The sequence below is a fragment of the Juglans microcarpa x Juglans regia genome, chromosome 1S, assembly GCF_004785595.1.
Source record: "Juglans microcarpa x Juglans regia isolate MS1-56 chromosome 1S, Jm3101_v1.0, whole genome shotgun sequence".
NCBI lineage: Eukaryota > Viridiplantae > Streptophyta > Magnoliopsida > Fagales > Juglandaceae > Juglans > Juglans microcarpa x Juglans regia.
The window spans coordinates 20,670,374-20,690,115 of NC_054595.1; the positions used below are offsets into that span (position 1 = coordinate 20,670,374).

The 19,742-nt window shown below is 35.0% G+C and overlaps 3 protein-coding genes, 3 non-coding genes and 1 pseudogene across 8 annotated transcripts; 2 read left to right on the top strand and 5 right to left on the bottom strand.

Moving 5' to 3' along the window:
• The first annotated feature begins 1,662 nt into the window (after nucleotides 1–1,662).
• On the top strand, nucleotides 1,663–5,018 carry LOC121247181 (50S ribosomal protein HLP, mitochondrial-like). Of its 2 annotated transcripts, none has more exons than XM_041145531.1 (4): nucleotides 1,663–1,799; nucleotides 1,947–1,980; nucleotides 3,703–3,791; nucleotides 4,370–5,018. In XM_041145531.1, exons 2-4 carry the CDS (start codon nucleotides 1,947–1,949, stop codon nucleotides 4,742–4,744), a joined length of 498 nt encoding a protein of 165 aa, XP_041001465.1. In that variant the 5' UTR covers nucleotides 1,663–1,799; the 3' UTR covers nucleotides 4,745–5,018. The 2 variants fall into 2 exon arrangements, with proteins under 2 accessions (XP_041001465.1, XP_041001466.1); XM_041145532.1 differs by having other exon boundaries at nucleotides 1,678–1,799; nucleotides 4,373–5,018.
• An 822-nt stretch (nucleotides 5,019–5,840) lies between these two features.
• LOC121247980 lies at nucleotides 5,841–6,036 on the bottom strand. The gene has a single exon (XR_005937379.1). It is a non-coding gene; the product is annotated as a U2 spliceosomal RNA (small nuclear RNA).
• A 690-nt stretch (nucleotides 6,037–6,726) lies between these two features.
• Nucleotides 6,727–7,480, bottom strand: LOC121245810 (annotated as a pseudogene).
• A 1,085-nt stretch (nucleotides 7,481–8,565) lies between these two features.
• On the top strand, nucleotides 8,566–8,761 carry LOC121247904. Its single transcript, XR_005937310.1, has one exon. It is a non-coding gene; the product is annotated as a U2 spliceosomal RNA (small nuclear RNA).
• Nucleotides 8,762–10,088: 1,327 nt separating this feature from the next.
• On the bottom strand, nucleotides 10,089–11,261 carry LOC121245812 (non-specific lipid transfer protein GPI-anchored 5-like). The gene is made up of 3 exons (XM_041143681.1): nucleotides 10,850–11,261; nucleotides 10,663–10,722; nucleotides 10,089–10,444 (listed from the first exon to the last, which is right to left on the bottom strand). The coding sequence occupies exons 1-3, from the start codon at nucleotides 11,166–11,168 to the stop codon at nucleotides 10,317–10,319; spliced, it is 507 nt and encodes a 168-aa protein (XP_040999615.1). The 5' UTR covers nucleotides 11,169–11,261; the 3' UTR covers nucleotides 10,089–10,316.
• A 2,225-nt stretch (nucleotides 11,262–13,486) lies between these two features.
• On the bottom strand, nucleotides 13,487–19,523 carry LOC121246194 (non-specific lipid transfer protein GPI-anchored 5-like). 2 transcript variants are annotated; one of them, XM_041144246.1, is made up of 4 exons: nucleotides 19,236–19,523; nucleotides 14,305–14,612; nucleotides 14,095–14,214; nucleotides 13,487–13,813 (listed from the first exon to the last, which is right to left on the bottom strand). In XM_041144246.1, exons 1-4 carry the CDS (start codon nucleotides 19,259–19,261, stop codon nucleotides 13,683–13,685), a joined length of 585 nt encoding a protein of 194 aa, XP_041000180.1. In that variant the 5' UTR covers nucleotides 19,262–19,523; the 3' UTR covers nucleotides 13,487–13,682. The 2 variants fall into 2 exon arrangements, with proteins under 2 accessions (XP_041000180.1, XP_041000182.1); XM_041144248.1 differs by lacking the exon at nucleotides 19,236–19,523 and adding an exon at nucleotides 15,073–16,923 and having other exon boundaries at nucleotides 14,305–14,916.
• On the bottom strand, nucleotides 19,237–19,377 carry LOC121247903. Its single transcript, XR_005937309.1, has one exon. It is a non-coding gene; the product is annotated as a small nucleolar RNA snoR86 (small nucleolar RNA).
• Nucleotides 19,524–19,742: the final 219 nt, after the last annotated feature.

Below are 19,742 nucleotides of genomic sequence, written 5' to 3' on the forward strand. Positions count from 1 at the left end.
CAAAAGATTTATGTGAAACCACTTTTGTGTACTATTTATTTATTTCATTAATATGATTGATTACGTCACTTTTTTTAATATAAAATAGATAAATGATATTTATAGTTATAGAATACGTAAACACTGCACATTCTCTTTGAAAAAAAATAAGTAAATATAGAATCTATATAAAAAAATTAATTTTTTAATGATGAACCTTACTTTTTTTCAGAATGAGTGCATGGCGCTTGCATAACATGACTATATCCGACACTATTGAAAATAACTCTTTTAGCCAATCATATTAATAAAATGCGTAAAAAATATACAAAAATATTTATATGTAACAGAACTCATTACACTAATAATAATTTTCAGAGAGCCAAATGATAGGATAAAAAGCATGGAAGACATATCAAATAAATAGGAGCATACCATCCCAATAAATAGGAGCAAGTATTCCAAGTTCGAGGTCGAGCTGTTTAAAGGAACTTACTTCCTCGTTTTAACATCCTAATAAAATTTTAATAGAATTTCAATTCATAAATGATTGCCCTTTATTTTTTTAAAATAATAAATTAAAGATAAAAAACAACGACACTTCAAAATTAAAGTAAGATGAAAATATAATATATAATATTTTTTTTTAACATAAAAAATCACGATTACATATATCTGGCACAAGAATTTGTCTCATCTCATTATGTTACGATTTGGGTTTCTCAATCGATTTTACATATTTTAGGGAATTAAGAACATATTATCTCGATTATTTTTGCAATATATTTCATTTTATCTCATCATTATAATGTTTTTAAAATTTTTTTTAAGAATTTTTAATTTTCAATGTTTTTGGAATACTTAATAAAGTTTTAGGATTAGGAAATACTTGCCAATGTGTTTAATGGTACAAACTCGACCAAAAACTTTATCTACATAAAATGGGCTTACATTTTAATGGTCAGATTTTAATATTAATAAGTCATGGATTTAGCTTTTAAATTAGAGAGTAAACGATATTTTGATGGGAGTCGAGGCAAAAATCTAACTTTTAACTTATTTTATTTTATTTTGATTTCATGCAGTATGATAAATAAAAGTAAACTAATATAATTTTGATAAATAAAAGTAATACTAATATTGTGCAAATCTCGAGCGTTTATTTAAAAAATAATAATTATAATTTTTTTACATGAATTCTGAGCTGTTTGGATTCAAAATCCATCTCAATTTATTTCATCTCATCATTACAACTTTTTCAAATTCCTACACAAAATATAATAAACAATTCAACTTTTTCAAATTTTAAAATAACTTTTTCAAATTTTCACATAAAATATAATAAATAATTCAACTTTTATTTTACTATTCACAAATCATCTCAACTCATCTCTGAATCTAAATTTCTCCTTAGTTTATCAAAATTTTTTAAAAAAATAAACACGCACAGTATTTTAAAAATATACAAAGCATTCTTAAAAAAAAGAAAAATCTTGGGACTAGCATAGTAGACGATGTTGTTTATTTTTATAAATTATCTCAATTAATTATTATAATTTTTTCAAATTTTTAAACAAAATATAATAAATAAGTTAATTTTTTTAAATTTTAAAATAAAAAATATATTTTAATAATATTTTTATTTTATAATATTTTTATTCAATTTACACCTTAATTCATTTCAATTCAAGTAAAAAAAAAAAAAAAAAAGAAACCCTCGTCTTGTCCGGTCTTACTTAAACCTTTAGTTAGGGGTTTTCCACGATTTCTAGCTTACTACGCCCTCCCCATTCTTCCCAGATCGTAGATTCGTAGTTCAGGTTAGCATTCTCCTTCTATTTCTCAGTCTCTCAATTTCCTTCATTGCCTTTCTAGTCATCCAAACGGGACAATACTGTCGCCATATTTTTTTCGACTGGCAAGCATTTTAATTGAATGTTCTTTTATGTCGGTATGATTTGATACAGATGGCTGCGGGATTTGCTTCAAAATGGTCTCTCGGTATGCGATTTTCCAGTTTAGTAGGTGCCTGATAGGTTTCGCCATTTAGTTTGACTTCTATAGTTCGTTCTCAAGTTTCCGTTACTAATGTCTACTGGCTACTCGTTCCCACGTTTCAGTCACTGATATATGCTGCTATAATCCGTACCTTGTGCACCTTCTGTTACCTTGATTTGTTGTAAACCATTGTAGTCATGGGGTTAGTGTGAGTTTCATTGATGTCATGCCGTTTGTGCAATTAAGTAAATTTTATTTCCTGCTACTAGTCCTTGAAATGGTGTACCTTCCTCATTTACTACCCTCCTATACTTCATTCGGGGTATTACAAGGATTGAAAGAAGTATCAGACCATAACCCACATCTTGTGATCATCTAATGCTTTTGTGTGCATCTCATGTTTGAGTACATAGAACAAATCAACAAGCACATGTACTTGTTAATCTGAGTCCTGAAATCAACATTGTGGGACTACTCATACTAGAAGCTTTTCGGTATGAGTAATTATGATGGATTTAGAAGAGTTAATTTTTAAAGCTTATACTTATCTCCTAATTATATTTTATCTCTTTAGTTTTGAAAAGTTATATTACACATTTTTTGCGAACCAATAAAGTGATGCCATAACAGGCATTGCTCTTGTATATGTCCCGCATACTTGGGCTCTTGCCTATTCTTATGATCAATAAAAATTTTTTTATTGATAAAATAAATAAATGAATAAAGTGATGCCACATCATCTATTTGAAACCCTAGTTGAAGATTTGGGAGATTTAGGACTGGTAAAATGTGTTGGTGATTTCTCTGATATGTACTCTCCACAAGGACACAATGGCAATTGAGGAAGAAAAAAAATAAGGATTGTGTTGCACTAGGATGTAAAATGGATCATGAGATGGCATAATTTCATTAGTACTCTGAAATGTTTCAATCTAGTTCAAAGTGTAAGATAGTTTAACTGATTGAAAGTGTCAAGGAATAGGATAATTAGGTTTAATCACTAGGAGGTACAATTGGTTTAGCCATAACCTGTATGCTTGCTAAGCACACGGCACTGTTAACTGGGATATCTAAACGCAATTTTTTTGAACTATGCTTCGTTCACTTTCCTGGCTATATTTTGTTTGCACATTCCAGATTTGTGCGATGCATGTTTTGGAATATGTGTGAACTGCATACATTCAATAAACACAAAAACATTGAGAATGGTTATGTAACAAAAATTTTAAGAAATTTGAGAAAGATTTTTAGGTTTGTTTTGTGTTTGTGTTTGTAAAAGGGATAGGGCTGGGCCCATTGAAAAGATGTTTGAAATGAAAAAATATGAGATATGTGTTTTTGGTGTTTTTGAAAAAGTTGAGGTCCACTCAAAGTAAAAATGTTTTGTGAGAGTTGTTTTTGGGTATTTGTGAAAATAATGGGGTTCGCTAATGACTAGACAAAATTTGTTGGGAGGTGAGACATTATTCTAGGTTTAAAACTTGTTTGTGCTGAGACTTGAAAAAAAAAATTATGAAAAACATATTTTGGTTCTTGGTTGGCAAACATGATCAATAATTTCTAGTTATAAAAAAAATGTTAAAAAGAAAGAAAGAAAAACATGTTTATGTTCTTGGTTGGCAGACAGTCATTAGTTTATAGTTTTGTTGTATTGATATTTTTTTATCTGATCAACTCACTGCGCCTTATTTCATGTACTGGGGAAAAATTAACAAAAACTACTAGTGGGTCGTTCATTGTTGGGTGGCCTCAACAACTTGTCTAGTTTACTTGGCACATCGAATGGGATAACTTGCAGCCATTCCTTATCACAGGTCAGTGTTTTTCTCCTTTGCTGTTTTGGTTATTATTATGACGATGGTCATTTTTATTTACTTAAACATATAGTTATCGAAAATAATGGACAGAGAGCAACTTCTGATGGGCTAAATGGTGAAGACTACATGCTATTGCCAACCTTAATTGTTTAGAAGAGGCATGATCACGTGGTTGCTTTCAGTTTACATGGAATTTCTTCAGACCCGCTTTCTTTTTAACAATGTTGTCAAAAATATGTGAGATGCATCAATCAAACTTTTTGACTCTGTGGAGATCATAGCACATGGAAACCCTCAGTTCAGTGTGGGATTCCGCGGGGGAGGGAGGAATAGATTATCAATCAAGCCTGTGCCAGTTTTGGTTCCTCTTGGAAGGAAGAACTGTTTTAACTCTCTCTCTTAGGAAGGCTGAGAGGAAGTTATCAAAATTACCTATATTTTCTTGGTGGGTATAAAAGCACCCCTAATAAGCAGCAACTAATGTTAGTCCAATTCGCTAAACCAAATAATTAAAGGTTCTCTGTCATTACCTCTTTTGGAAATAACCTTAATTTTTGTTATGTGCAATTTTACAGCAGCAAAGGACTTTCATTCAGATGCGAACGGTTCTCAAAGTTGTGGACAACTCTGGGGCTAAAAAGGTGATGTGCATACAAGCTTTAAAGGGGAAGAAAGGTGCAAGACTGGGAGACACAATAGTTGCATCAGTCAAGGAAGCCCATCCAAATGGAAAAGTAAAGAAGGGAAAGGTTGTATATGGCGTGGTTGTACGTGCTGCAATGCAACGTGGCCGCTGTGATGGCAGTGAGGTGAAGTTTGATGACAATGCCGTGGTGCTTGTCGACAAGCAAGGCCAACCGATTGGGACCAGAGTTTTTGGGCCTGTCCCGCATGAGCTGAGGAAGAAAAAGCATGTCAAGATTCTCACTTTGGCGGGGCATATTGCCTGAAGTATGGAGCACACTGGACACATGATACAGGAGTGACAGAATAGGCATGGATCAAGTGGATCGAGCATATGCGACATTATACTCTTGAAATTTGGTTGAATATGTCCGCTCTTATATATTTGTCATGCTATTTTGGAAGGAAAACAAATATGAGGAAAAAAAATGCAATGATGTCAAAAAATAGAGCATTCGCATCACAGATTGGCCATATGACTGCTTGTAGCAAACGGCTGAGGACACGCTATTTTCAATGAAAAACATCAGTAGGTGAAAACGGAAAACTGTAGTGTCTCCACATGATTTGGAGAGAATGATTCAGCTACAGTGATTAACGGAGCTTCTGCCATGATTTTTTGTTGTCGCTTTCTGTTTCTTAGAATTTACTTAGGTGTTTTATTTTGTTTACTTCATCTATACATGGATTTCGCCTGTACATTTGTTTCTAAAAAAATTATTTCTTATTAAAAAAGTGATTTATAGAGAATGATACGACACCAAAAAGGGCGCAGCTGGGACATGTTGTTCTCGCTGAAACTAGTGTTGAAAACATAGTCAACGATGGCAGCTATAAGCAGCATTATGCAGTAGCAACTCTTATCTATACTTGCATAGAAAATTCCTTACCTATGATTTAATATAAACCCACCACTCATTCACCATTGCCAAGTAACGCAATATTGACACTGAGAAGAGCAATGAGCCCAAATCTCCTTTTGAATAACCTTATTTCCAGGTAGCTTCTTGTGGGTCATTGCTTGGTAGACATAAAGGGCTAACACACCTTTGGCCACACTTTTGAAGTTGGTCTTTCCTCTTTTCTTATAAAGTCTCCCAGCAAGGCTAGAAGTCGGCATGGACTAGTATACAAGAACAAGGTTTTCCCCCACCTCATGGTTCAGGTGCAATTTACCTAGTTAATTTGGGCTTCAATACTAGTAGGCAAGGGGATTGCAAAGCAAACCACCAGCTTAAAAACTTTGAACCTCTTAAGCAGACCATCCCGTTTACTCGTCAAAAGTGGACTCTTTTTCTTGTCCAAATAAAATTTAGCATTCAACCACACGACTAAAAGAATGTTTAGACTATTGACTTGGGTGGGGGGTGCGCCGGGCCGATGCAGTAGTGCAAAGCAAAGGCGACGCTCGAGAGCCCCAGTAGCAAGCTACTGTGATGGGCACTCCCCTTAAAAAAATTAATTTAATATCGTGTGACCCGATGGGCCACGTATCAGATATTAAACTGATAAGAACAGATACTACACTTGATCTTAGCCAAAAGGCCGAGAAAGGTATGAGTTTCATCCCTGACAACTGCTTTGTTTTATATCGATCTTCTTTGGTGCCCATCTCTATCTTTCTCTATGTGGGACTACGCCGTCTTACTTTTTTTTTTTTTTTTTTAATATGGCATGCTTGGCATTCGGGTGTTCTTTTCGTCCGAACCTCAGAGACAATAAAACCAAACTCATAGGAAAGAAAATCAATGATCAATCAGTTGCAAACGAGCTTCACACAACAAGATCTCAAAATAAAGTTAGGAATAACAGCAAGCATCTCTGCTTTAAAGCGTTATATATATTTATGGATATGGAACAGCTTCCGGGAAAATGTGTTTTATTGTCTATATTCTTTTTCAATATGGGCAACGAGAATATCCTAAGAGAACTACTACAGTTACAAAAAGATTACACAAATTGACGTGGTTTTATGAGATCCGTTAGATCTATTTTATAAAAAAAGTAACTTTACAATCTGACGTATTATATCAAGACATGTAGTTTGTGAGTTCACTTTTATGTAATCTCTTGTGGTTAAAGTATTTTCTATCCCAAACTCACAGGTCTATCAGACTATGATGTTGAACTACTGTTGAACACTGTTGTCATGTTGGGGACCTGGTATATATTTCTGGAATTATTTCAGTGTTGGCATAGGTGTAGCTTATCGCCATTGACTAGATTCTTAATTAATGGAACAAGAATATAAACAGGCAGATGCAGTATATTATCTTGAGATCAAGGGTACTGGTTACAACATATCACTCACAAGTCGCATCATATTATCTTCTTCTTCCTCTTTTCTTTTACTAGGCTCTCAATTCATATGATATATCTGTTACTAAGAAGCTGTAGATAAACATGTCCCTGATCTCTCCTTTGTAAATCCCATACTTCCTTAACAACCCTTCTTTTAGAAATCCAACCTTTTTTAGCACCCTTTGAGACCCTTTATTTTCTACCTCTACCAAAGCCTCAATCCTCAACAAATTTGGGAACTCTTTGAACACCCCAGAGAGGGCCATCACCGGATTCTGGTCTGATTGAAATATAGCCAATCGAGCGGTCATCCAAACATATAGACCGACGCCATGGGTGGGGGTATTGCAACCTTCTCAATGTATGTTAATGCTTCTTCCCTAGAGGTGATGGTGTTCCATCTAAGATAGCGCGTTACTCTATCATCGCTGGCCCATTTTAGGAAGTCGTCGACGTCGGAGAGCTCGAATGGCCGGAGCGAAATTCGTGAGGAATCCATAGAACCCGGCAATTTTCTGTTGTTTTATTTCGATTACACAGATACATAAAGGAGCTAGGCATGTGGTGGAGGAAACTTGCGTGGACACCAAGACTATCACAGGACGACGGCCATAGACCTTGTCAATTATGGTATTCCTCATTGAGAAGCTGGTCCAATGATGTAGATTTGGGTGCATTGAACCAGCCAGCTAGCAGACAAGTTGGCCATTCTCATTCCAGGATGCAACTTGCCCTTATTGACAAGCTGAAAATTTTGTCCGTAGATGGACTAGAAACAGACATTATTGAATATTATTAACTGGAAATAAATGACCTGATTTGATAGCACCAATACAGTGGAGAGTGAACGATGTAATTTCATAAGAACAAAATCTCATGCTTTAAAAATTGTGTTGGTATATATAGATATAGATCGTACAAATATATAGCTCTAGATAGTTATACACATCCCAGAAGCCACAATCTATCATCATCTTGAAAACGGGAACACTTCTATTTCGTAGTTGACTCATTGGAATCCATCTATCTTTGAGGGAATTTTCAGTGGAGTGGTAAAATGCGTAAAAATCGTAAAGAACATAAAAAAAGCACTATGTTAGGCTGACACTGACACTGAGAGATGAAAGTTAAAAAAGCGAATGAGATTAGATACCCAATAGTCCTAACCATAAACGATGGATACTAGATGCTGTGTATCGACTCTTGTAGTACTGTAGCTAACGTGTTAAGTATTCATTTTTGTTTTGGTAGCAAGTTATACCTTTCAATAATGCTGCAAATAGTTTTTTCTCTGGTCAGCCAATTAAGCTGCAAATATCACTTCAATCATTTAGCAAATATACACAAATGATGAATCTGTAATGTAGTCAAAAGCCTTACATGGTTCGATTCAATGAAGAGAATGAAGTTTATATGTTGAATTGGTTTAATGTAATACGTTAAATCTATCTTACAATAAAAAGAGTTGACAATCTAATAGATCATATTAAATCATGACAGTATATAAACATTCTTATGTAAGATTTATGTATAAACAAAGCATTTCTCTTTCATGCATCCCATCTGCCACACAAAGCAGGTTAACTTTTGAGCTTGCATTTAACATAGAAGTCCGAAGTTCAACTCAAATGCAAAACCTTTGGTCAAGAAGTTGTGTGCAATATCAAATTATCAATCAGTACACTGTGCTGTACATGGGTTCGCAGTCTTGTCCCACATTGCTAGCACTGCAGGAGAACCTTCACGAGCGGGACGATAAAAGAGAGCATGAGTTAACGTAATAATCATACCTTTCTCGGCCTTTTGGCTAAGATCAAGTGTAGTATCTGTTCTTATCAGTTTAATATCTGATACGTGGCCCATCGGGTCACACGATATTAAATTAATTTTTTGAGGGGGAGTGCCCATAACAGTAGCTTGCTACTGGGGCTCTCGAGCGTCGCCTTTGTGTTGCACTACGGCATCGGCCCGGCGCACCCCCACCCAATTCTAGTTGAAATGTATACCAGCGAGAACAGAACTGCAGCTCTGGATGTGTGGGACAGAATAGAAGAATTTGTACTGTCACGACTCACGAAGGCATTCTTGATGCTCAGAGACTTCCTAGATAAGCTTTAGGAACATAGCTCTGATGTTTGTGAGCTCTTTTACCCTCATACTCAATGCAACTTTCTTGGCTTCATTAGATGCTCATTCAATTAGCTGAACAATATATCTCAATGTTTTTGAGCTCTTTGACCCTCATACTCAATGCAACTTTGGATTATAGTTGTGATATTTGAATGAGATGAGCTAAAGCCTAGCTCCTGTGCAAGTTTTCTTGATCAGCTTAGCCTCACTCACAGCTTGATTTGATTATGCTTGTCAATTGTGGGATTCATACGCGCACTGAGATCAGAGCTAGGGCTGACAGATGCACAAGCTTCAAAAACAAGTTATACGCAGTCTGGTGCTTGCTTATTTCTGTATATTATTAAAGTGCATTCTTCTTTTGGACTGATCAAAAGCTATGCCTATGGTTGATACTTCACCCTGCTCTGTTTTTTTCCTTCTCTGGCGAGGCCCAAAGTTCAGATAAATCAACTCTACGATCTGGGTTTCACATTCTGTACTCCATGGAGAATTAATATAATTTGAGCAGTCTGAAATAGAACTCAGTTCCTTAAAACTGACCAACTGATTGACTAGGAAGATTGTATGCAGTCTTTGGTCCTTGATTAGAAAAGCGTAACTGCTGCCTACAGTAGTCGGATGGATTAAGCCAGATGTTTGATTTGTATTGGGGATAGGCATGTCTAGGCGATTAGTCAAATGAGAGTTGGGTTGTGACACTGAAATTCTTTTTTACTGCAAAAGGTATTTCTCCGCCAAAAGCGATGACATAACAATAAACTCAATAAACTCATACATAATCTCTTAAAAAAAGTTCATTAGTCGGGGAAAAATTAGTTTTTTAGACCTTGGCCTTGCCTCCCTTCCACCCTTCCACTCACAAAAAGTTCCCATAAAAAAAAAATAATAATAATAATAAAATTATCTTCTCACCTAAATGTTTGCATGTTGGCCCTGCAAGATGGCATAGCCTCTGTTTCCCACTTTTGTGTAATACTTGTGTTTAGAGAAGGCTTCTTACTCAAACAAGTAGATTATCAATTATTTTGCATAGTGTTTTCTGTGAAGAACTCGTACGAATTCTTGCCTCTAGTTTTGGTCAGGTTTACACTTTCTTGTTGCTGACTTTAATTATTGTTTAAACCCAACTGGAGATTGTATGGTTTATTGATATTATGTAAAAGTGCCCAGTGGATAGATCATAAGCCAGCAATCATCTTTATTGAGAAGGAAAGAGAGCTAGATGTCTCCTCAGTAATACAAAACAATATTAACCCGAAGAGGTCACCAAAAAAAAAAAAAAAAGGTATACCCAAATCCTGCAAGCTAAGAAAACTGAATAAAGTACTGTAGAATACAATAATAATCACAATAATATGTAGGCATTGTGTGCTGTGAAAGGCAGACTAGCACAGGACAAAATTCTTATGTGGTGAAGGATGAAGCAAATGCTGCAGCACAAAGAAGGAAGAAGAGATGCGAAATCGACAACTTGATGGAACTTCCAGCTGATGAACCGTCGTCTGTCGATGGGACAGTTTTAGATCCTCCTCCTGCTCATGTGAACATCAACATGAACATGATTAAACCAATGAACAAAATAAGCAACTAAAAAAATGATAAACAAAACTTGTTCTATTGCCACATATATCTTAAGGTCCCTGTAAAGATTTGATTTTATTAAACCCAAAATCTGGTCTGCATTGTTCAGCATGTGACAAATAGCAACAATTTTGCATTCAGCTGAATAAACAATGCCAGCGTTTTGTACCTGAAGGAACTGTGTTTGAAGAGTCTGGTGTTCCTGCGGGGGAGTCGGCTGGAGAAGCAGCTGCTCATATTCACGAAAGTGAAAGTTAGAAGAGACGAAAACAAGACATTATTGCTTTTTTCAATACAGTTGTTCAGAGTATTTCTCCAAAATATTGGTCAGAGAAGATTTTGATATGGAGTCATACCGTTACAGCGGCTAAGGGGTGGAGTCTGAACATTACAAGCACTAGGAAGGCCTAGAGCCTGAGTTCGGTTGACGTTGACCCCCAGCGACGAGCCACCACCATTAATGACCTCACACAAGCACTGCGGCTGCGAACGGACTACGGAGGCGAGCTGCGAGCAGCATCCTGAAGATGGGGTGGAGGAGTTGCCGGTAATGTAGTTTAGGCATGGTGACAAGCTGATTATCACATTTGTACAGCTCGACTGAGCCTCAGCTCCTGCCCAGAGCATGGTCACTAGGACTAGGACCACACCCATCTCAAACTTTCCTTGCGCCATTGAGATGTTCCCAAATATGTGCTGAAAAAATACTTGTAAATGCTAAAATGATCTTGTGCCACTCGGGTATGCTTAGTATGGTGGGGGGAAGAGGATGGATGTATGCATGGCCCTTTATAGGGAAATCAAAACAGAGAGACAAAAGAGAGAACTTGGGTTATGTGGGTGAACAACTTTCTCCTACTCTCTAACGGGTTCTCGTCACTTTGGCTTGCAGCCTACCTACCTAGCTCGATCCAGCTTCTTGTTCAAAGTTCAAAACTGGAGACTTTTGGGAACTTTTACGTAGCTTGATGCATAAAGAAAATTTATTAGTTTTTGAAGGTCGGCTATGTGGGTGACCAATTTGTGCAATATTTGGCAAGGAGGAGAGAGTCCACGTTGAGAAACTTCTAGCAATAAGAAGAAAGCATGACGCGTTTATGACTTTTAAATTCTCTTTCAACTGGCTTTTTGGCCTAAAAGTTGAGAATCTGAACTGGTAAAGATAGGTAGCAGACAATTCTAATCATAAAATAATAGGGATATATGGTGATGTGGCATAGGAAAAAACTATTAGCTTACGTTTAAATGTTAAGATTATTATTTATGAATAATAGTAAAATAGTACGAGATTACTTCACTTAGGTGGCGATAGCAACTCCATCTTGTACATGCTTCCTTGATAATGACATCCTTCAGCTAAGAGAATTCACTTTGCTTATTAGGATTGCTTTTACTGATGATTTTTACATCTTTCCAGGAAGCCTATCAACAACTCCATCATTTGTATTTGTCCCCAGTGTCTTCGACGAAAATGCTATTCAACCCACCTTTTTAAATGGTGACCGCTATAATTTTTTTTTTCTAAAAAATATTTTTCAAATTGTTTAAATCACTTGTTATTCAGAAACCATTTCGAAAGTAAAAACACAGATAGAAATATAAAATAAAAAAAGAAAATGCCAAATGGTGGGAAAATGGTAGCCGAGTAGCATAATCCATCGTCGTTTATTAATATGTAAGAGGAGCGAGGAAAAATAATATTCATCATCGTTTTAATTATTATTCTTTTATTACTCTTGATGTAGCATAAAATAACCGGTAAATAAATAATAAATAACAAATAATTTTTTAATCATTTAACATTACAAGATGTGACATATTTATCATCATTAAATAATTTTTTATTAGATAATTTTTTATTATTTAATAGTGATATATATATCACATCTTATATAATAGAATGAAAATGAGATTATGATGTGGTATATAACGTTCCTCTTTTACTTTTTCTGTCTATTTCTGTTGGCGTGAGTTCTATAAACTACATTCTCAGATCTGTCGTTTTGGTTTTCGCATATTTCCGACGTACTTTAAACTACATTATTGGGCTGAGAGAGTCCTGGGTATTCTTTTTCTTTAGAAATAAAACCAGGAGAATTCTTGGTGATGTTGGTGCACGCTTTGCATTCGTATCAGAGAGAATGCTCCATATTGAACATATTGAACTAGTGGGGTTCTTTTTTGGAATACATATTGAACATGTTGCTTAGAGGTGTGCCAATCTCCAAAAGTTTGGATTAGAAAGATATTATATATTACATTGTCCTGTAATATATAGTCTATATCGATGCTAAATATAAGTTTAGAGTGTACAAATCCTATTCATTACCTTTAAAAAATAATGAAACCCACCTTTAAAAAATTGACTTTTTTATGTGTACTTTAGATTTGTTAACTTTTTTAAAAAAAAATGCATGATACTTGCACTCGAAGATTGTATCTAATATTACTCTATAGGATAACTCTTTGAAATATCCTTACCCAAAATGATAACTTTGTTTTTGGAAAGTTTAGATAGTGAGTTGAGTTGCGATGAGATGAAATGAAAATTAAATAAAATATTGTTAGAATATAATTTTTTAATATAATTTTTATTTTGAGATTTGAAAAAATTGAGTTGTTTATTATATTTTGTTTGAAAGTTTGAGAAAATTGTAATGATTAGATAAGATAAGATGAGATAAGATCAACTCATTTCATCTAATCTAATCATTACAATTTTTTTAATTTTTCACATAATCATATAAACAATTTAACTTTTTCTAATCACAAAACAAAAATAATATTAAAAAAAATATACATCTCATAAAACAAACTTGAAAATTAAATAAAATATTGTTTGAATATTTTTTATTTTATTTTATGATTTAAAAAAAGTTAAATTGTTTAATTTAATTTTCGCAACACTTCTCGACTTATCTCATATGCAAATACAAACCAGGCTAATATACACGGGAAACCAAGTCTTAAAATAGAGAGACACCATTCGTAACTATAGAAACACTGGAATATGTTGTAATGAGCAGGATTACACGGAAGGTATAAAGGTTCGGTCTTTAACTGCACGGCAAACCAAAGTATTGGAGAAAGATGCTTTAGTTAACCAAAGTACGTGTAAGATAATACATTAAAGCCAGTAAAAGCACTCGAATAGTAGTAATTAACTGTCCAAGAAATCCCAAAGAAAACTCAGAAGCTGCAGCAAAGTGAACTATATGCGGCCATGAAGATGGAAAGAAGGACGACTTGAAGAGGCATTTCTACAACAGCACCGTTGGAAGAGCTTGCACCGGTCATTGGAACTGTTTTAGATCCAGCTCCTGCAACCACTCACATGTGATGTTCAAGACGATATATTATCTGATTTCTAGGATATAACCCATCTTAAACAGCTATTTATTTATAGATCATGCTTTCAATAGGATAAATTTGTATTTGAGAGAAAATCACTAAATTATTAAATAATATTCACATCTTTTATTCACTCATATGGGATGTGATATGAAGGTAACAGTTGAAACAATCAGTGAATCAGAATTGGTCCTTGGTGATACATCATTTGTTTAGGAACGATTTGTTGCATATTTCATATCGACGGTACCTGGTTCTGATGAGCTAGTTGAAGAGTTTGAAAGTTCATTTGAAGAGGTCCCACTCCCAGGTGCCCCTTCCGGTGAACCAACTGGGGAAGCCACAGGGGATGATGCTGGTCCTTTAGCAGCTGCCCGGAAAGTAAGCTTAAGCAAAATTCTCCATTTATGCAGTTTGATATTTTAATGAAATCAGAAAATAGTCTTGGTTTCAACTTTACCATTACACCGGCTGATGGGCGGAGTTTGCACATTGCAAGCACCTGGGAGTGCAAGAACAAGCGTCCGGTTGATTGTAATGCCCAATGCTGCACCACCACCATTAAGCGCCGTACAAAGGCATTGTGGCTGGGATTTTACAACACTCGCAAGCTGTGAGCAGCAGGAAGAAGATGGGGTTGAAGATTTCCCAGTGATGTAGTTAAGGCATGGAGACATGCCAAGGAGCACACCGATGCAGCCTGATTGAGCAGCAGATCTAGCCAACAGCATGCTGAATAGGACCAAGAACAGAGCCATGCCAATCCCTCTTAAGGCCATGAAAAGTACTTTGAATAACTTTTGGTGCGTCTCAAAAGTCTAGTTTTAAGTTGCACTTGGGAGTTAAGCAATGGGGGGGGCTTCTTTATACAAAAAGCCCAAAAAGGCTGCACTTGGTATTTTCGGTTGTCTACATCCACCTACGTTGTATTTGGTAAACTAAACAGGCTAAATGAGGTAAGATTTGCCATTAATAAAATAAATCCATACCATTACATTTTAAGACGTTAAAGCCTAAGTCTATGGTATTTGCTCGAATCATCGTGTATCATACTTCCTAAAACTGCTGCAACCTGTACTTCCATATATAAATAAATATACAACAGAAATCAGCAAGCAACCACGGAGCAGAAAATTGACCTTAGATTGAAAACTCAATCAGGTCAGCTAACCACCAAACTTCATAGCATCTGAAAACTGCAAATTTATACCAAAATTATTCTAGCTACCTGCATCTCGTCACTCTTCTTCCCCTTTGTTATTCATGAACATAGGCCATTGCAATTTACCTTGTGAATAGCCAGGTTTCAGTGAATAACCTCACACGCCATCAGAAGCTATAGGTTTCAATTGGCCCAGATCAAGTAGCATCCTTTTCTTTTCATGATCACGAACAATCAAGACAACAACCAACTAGGCAGACAAAAATTTTCAAATAAGCAAGGGATAGGTGCTTCTGGTGGCAGGCATGTCACATCGGTTAGAGGTGTAATTTGTACAGGCAGCTCAAGTTCAACTTGATTAACATGACTCACGCTTGAGTTGTTCAATAAAAGAGTTCGGGCATAATTCCTTTTAGGTAAATGAGCACATGCATAAATATGAAATTACGATTGATTAATAAACAATACACCTTAAATATAACACAAATCGACTATATTAATATTCAATTGCAATCTCATTAGTATGCATTGTAATACACATATAAATAAAAATACGTTATATACATGCAAGATATCAAGTGTGCATATATATACTAATTATCTGTATAAATTGCAATGCTGTGTTAGTATGATTTTAATGTTGAAGTTGCAATTTCAATTCATTTAATTTATATCAACTTAAAAAATTCTCAAGTTAAGTGAGCTTGATCGAGCATTCAACTCGATTACAACCTGGATTCCAAGTCAAGCTCGAGTCAGATTTTCTATAAATCGAATTGAACCCAACTCTTATGAGTTTCCGTCTGAACTTGAGAGACTTCAATTGCCTGAACTTTGAATACAAGCGACATACAGGAGTGTAATGATGCATCCACAGAAGGTAATACATAGGGTGCAAATGGGAATGTTTAAAATTTTTTACTGTTCATGCACTGTTCACAAAATGTTCACAAAATATTCATCAATTCATGAACAATACATAAACAGTAAAAAAAAATTATACATCCTATACACATCCCGTGCATAATTCTCGTGTACCAATCAATTTCCTATAGAAAATAAAAAAGAACAATAGAAATCCTCTTCAATTTTTTGATTCAAACACTTTCTACAATTCGAAGAGAGATACACACAATCTGTTGATCTCAAAACATTAAATGATATCCATGAATGGTGTCATATTCCAACATTGATGTAATTAAATCCACATCATGTATTTATATCTCTCCAAATTGTAGAAAGTGTTTAAATAAAAAAGATTACCCGATTCTCAACTGGAGAAAATTAGGTCACTAAAACTCAATGCAAACACAATTCCAAGGATGTGATATGAATGTTGTGATGTAACAACTTTAGACCTCCCTTTTTTTCCCCCTTTTAATATCAAGGCTTTTCCTTTTTGATTGTGTAAGTGTCGTATCTTTACTCTTTTATTGTTAAATGTGCTTTACAAACCATGAATACTGTACAGTAAAACATGTCTTTTTTCAAGTCTTATAACTTGTATCACATATGATCTTTGGTTGTGTAGAATTTCCTGTTTCTTTCTAAGTGAAATCCATTGTAGTTAATATTTCAAGTTAACTAAAATGAACCAACCCAAAAAGTAGAAATCACATAAAAAAAGTCATTTCTAATACAAGTTACATGAACATTGACAAGAGATATGTCCGACTGCATTTCAATCGTAGTCTACAAGGCACACCCACCAGTAAGAGAAAAAATACTAACTAAAAAACAAGAGAATGTAAAAGAGAGGTCTAAAAACCTAAAGAAAGAAAAATTGTATTACTTGCAAAAATAGAAAGTAAAATAAACTTGAGCATTTCTTCCAATCTTCTCTAAAATAAATTTGCCTCTATTGAACCTCCCATTTCTATTATTTCACATCATGTATGATTATAAATTTCCATCCTCGTGTAGGGCAGTCAAATTGTGTTAAGTGTGTATTTGTTCATTTAAGTTCAGGTCCAAGTAGGGCTGTCAATCATATTGGGTCATGTTGGGATCAAACCCAAATAATTACGTGGGTCAAACACATCAACCTAAACCCGAAGCAACTATTTCACAGGTTGACCACAACAAGACCCATATAACCCGTTCATCTATCTGAGTCGTGTGGAGTTGAGTCAACCAATCATAATCTATCTAAAAATAAATAAAAATGTTAAATATTTACATATTTTCGATTAGTCCTACAATTGGATAAAAAGGCAAAGACTATAGCAGAAAAACTTAGGGAAAGCTTTAAAATAAATGCTACATTTTCCAATTTAAAATTCAACTTCTAACTAAAAATATGAATCAGACCACAGGTTAACCCGAGTGACTAAATCAAATGACCCAAATCTTTTTTCTTTTGGCTAACTGGGTCAACCCATTGACCCGTTTAATAATTGGGTCAAATTTAGGTTAACCTTAATTGATTCAATCCCAGTTACTCCCAACACTAATCGGTATCAGATTCACAAGTGAATAAGATGTCACTAAGTGAGAAGAAATAAGTTTTTATTATATTGAAATTATGATAACTATACAGTGAAATTGCTTTTAAAGAGATGGAGGCGTTGTGGAGAAACATTATCGATGCTCAATATGGGAGGGTTTGGGGGAGTTGGTGTTCTAACGAGGTTAGAAGTGTGTACGATGTGGGCTTGTAAAAATATGTCTAGAATGGCTGGGGGAATTGCTTAATCATGTTTCATTTAAGGTCGGTGGTGGGCAGAGACATTTTTAGCATGATCTTTGCTGCGGGGATTTGGTGCTTAAGAATGCATTTCCTTCTCTTTTTAGGATTGCACGGGACAAAGAAGTCACAGTAGCTGATTCTGTATTTTTATCTAACAATTTCCCTCAATGGAATGTGAGTTTCATTAGAAACTTACATGATTGGGAAGTGCCCGTCGTTTCAGCTTTCTTCAGTAGGCATTATGATATGAAAATTGTGCAGGGAGGGGAAGACAGATTGGTGTGGCAACATGCAGGAAATTCCATTTTTACTGTCGGCTCTTATTATAAATCACTGACTTGTCATTGTGTCAATCAATTCCCTTGGAAGTGTATTTGGAGATCAAAGGTGCCCAGTAAAATTGCTTTCTTCTGTTGGTTGGTGTCTCTTGGGAAGATTTTGACTATGGATAATTTGAGAAAAAAGGGTATAATCTGTCTTGACCGGGGTTATTTGTGTAAGAAAGATGGTGAATCAGTTGACAATTTGTTTCTGCATTGTGATGTGGCGGAGAGGTTTGTATTCGCAACCCATCTCAACTCATTTATACTCATTTCAACTCATCTCACTACTATTCATTACTATTCATCAACTTTAACTCACAAATCTCACTACTATTTACAACCTATCTGAACTCATCTCAACTCATCTTCGAATCCAAACTCACTACTATTCTCATCGCATTGCTGCTATTTAGAAGATGATTCCTTTATGCTTGATGTGGTGCCTATGGCTGGGAAGGAATGGACGGTGTTTTGATGATAGAGAATGATCATTGGTAGAATTCAGAGAGTTTCTCTTTCAAACTCTCTGTCTCTGGGCGAAAGTTCTTGGCTTGAACGGGGATAATATGAATGTTTTTCTTTCAGCTTTTCTTAGCTCTTAGCTCCTAGTTCCTAGCTTGTACTTAGGTGTTTCAGCTTGTATATTTCTTGTGTACTTGGGCTACGCCTATTTGCTTGCTTTAATAAAATCTCTTATTACTTATAAAAAAAAAAAAAAAATTGCTTTTAAAGGATTCAAAATTAAAGCTAACAGTGAGCTGTTAAGACTTAAGAGTGCATCTATTAGATGGATCCTAAATCTTACAGGGCAATGTTCATCTTACAGATAAAAGCACCTTGTGACCGCAAATTGACCGTCTTAATAAATAGTCATTAAAAGGAAAATTTTCTGGTTAATACCATCCCCTTCTGTTTGTCAATCAGAAGATATATCCGCAATGCAAACTGGGTAGTTTCAATCTGTGCATCATATTACTTATACCTACAATTAATGCTTACAGTTACAAGCTACATAGCTGATCAATTGATCATCATCATATAATTAATATGTTGACATTTGACAAGAAGCGGTTTTTTGCACAGCTTGTTCATTTATAGAAAAAACCAGCAAATAAACAGAGTAAATGGTAAGCACGATACAAAAAAAATAAAATAAAATAAAATAAAAAATAAAAATAAAAATAAAAAATCGAAACGCAATAAGATTCAGAATTTACAGAGATAGCGACTTGTACGAGGCCATAATCAAAGCCAAAAAAGGGAAGATTTGATAGGCACGGAAAATGGCTTATATGTGTTCACTCCTATATCGCCAACCTTCAATGCAATTTGCGCCATCTGGTATCGACGCCCTTGCTCTGCTAATTCGCGTTTTTCCCAAAAATACACAAAAATAAAATAAAAATAGAAGAGGAAGAAGTTGGAGAACCTGGAATCCAGGAAAGGGAAGAAAGTGGAGAAGCCGCCGTGGAACGGTGGAAGTATCGAAAGTTTGGTGTGCCATTAGGGCCGTTTGTTTTCAGAGATGAAATGAGATGAGATGAGATTAAAGTTAAAAAGTTGAATAAAATAATATTAGAATATATTTTTTAATATTATTTTTGTTTTGGGATTTGAAAAAGTTGAATTTTTTATTTTATTTTTTGTGAGAATTTGAGAAAATTGTAATGATGAGGTGAGATGAGATGATATGAGATGAGATGTTTTTCGAAAACAAACAAGGC

What these genes read in the sequence shown, in the direction of transcription:
- LOC121247181 (XM_041145531.1), top strand. Translation starts at nt 1,947, where the DNA reads ATGGCTGCGGGATTTGCTTCAAAATGGTCTCTCG. An exon ending in TGCTTCAAAATGGTCTCTCG is followed by an intron (nt 1,981 to 3,702) that starts GTATGCGATTTT and finishes AAAAACTACTAG; the next exon opens with TGGGTCGTTCATTGTTGGGT. An exon ending in GCAGCCATTCCTTATCACAG is followed by an intron (nt 3,792 to 4,369) that starts GTCAGTGTTTTT and finishes GCAATTTTACAG; the next exon opens with CAGCAAAGGACTTTCATTCA.
- LOC121245812 (XM_041143681.1), bottom strand. Translation starts at nt 11,168, where the DNA reads ATGGCGCAAGGAAAGTTTGAGATGGGTGTGGTCCTAGTCCTAGTGACC. An exon ending in ACCCCTTAGCCGCTGTAACG is followed by an intron (nt 10,723 to 10,849) that starts GTATGACTCCAT and finishes GAATATGAGCAG; the next exon opens with CTGCTTCTCCAGCCGACTCC. An exon ending in TTCAAACACAGTTCCTTCAG is followed by an intron (nt 10,445 to 10,662) that starts GTACAAAACGCT and finishes TCACATGAGCAG; the next exon opens with GAGGAGGATCTAAAACTGTC.
- LOC121246194 (XM_041144246.1), bottom strand. Translation starts at nt 19,261, where the DNA reads ATGGCCTCGTACAAGTCGCTATCTCT. An exon ending in GCCCATCAGCCGGTGTAATG is followed by an intron (nt 14,215 to 14,304) that starts GTAAAGTTGAAA and finishes CTTTCCGGGCAG; the next exon opens with CTGCTAAAGGACCAGCATCA. An exon ending in AACTAGCTCATCAGAACCAG is followed by an intron (nt 13,814 to 14,094) that starts GTACCGTCGATA and finishes GAGTGGTTGCAG; the next exon opens with GAGCTGGATCTAAAACAGTT.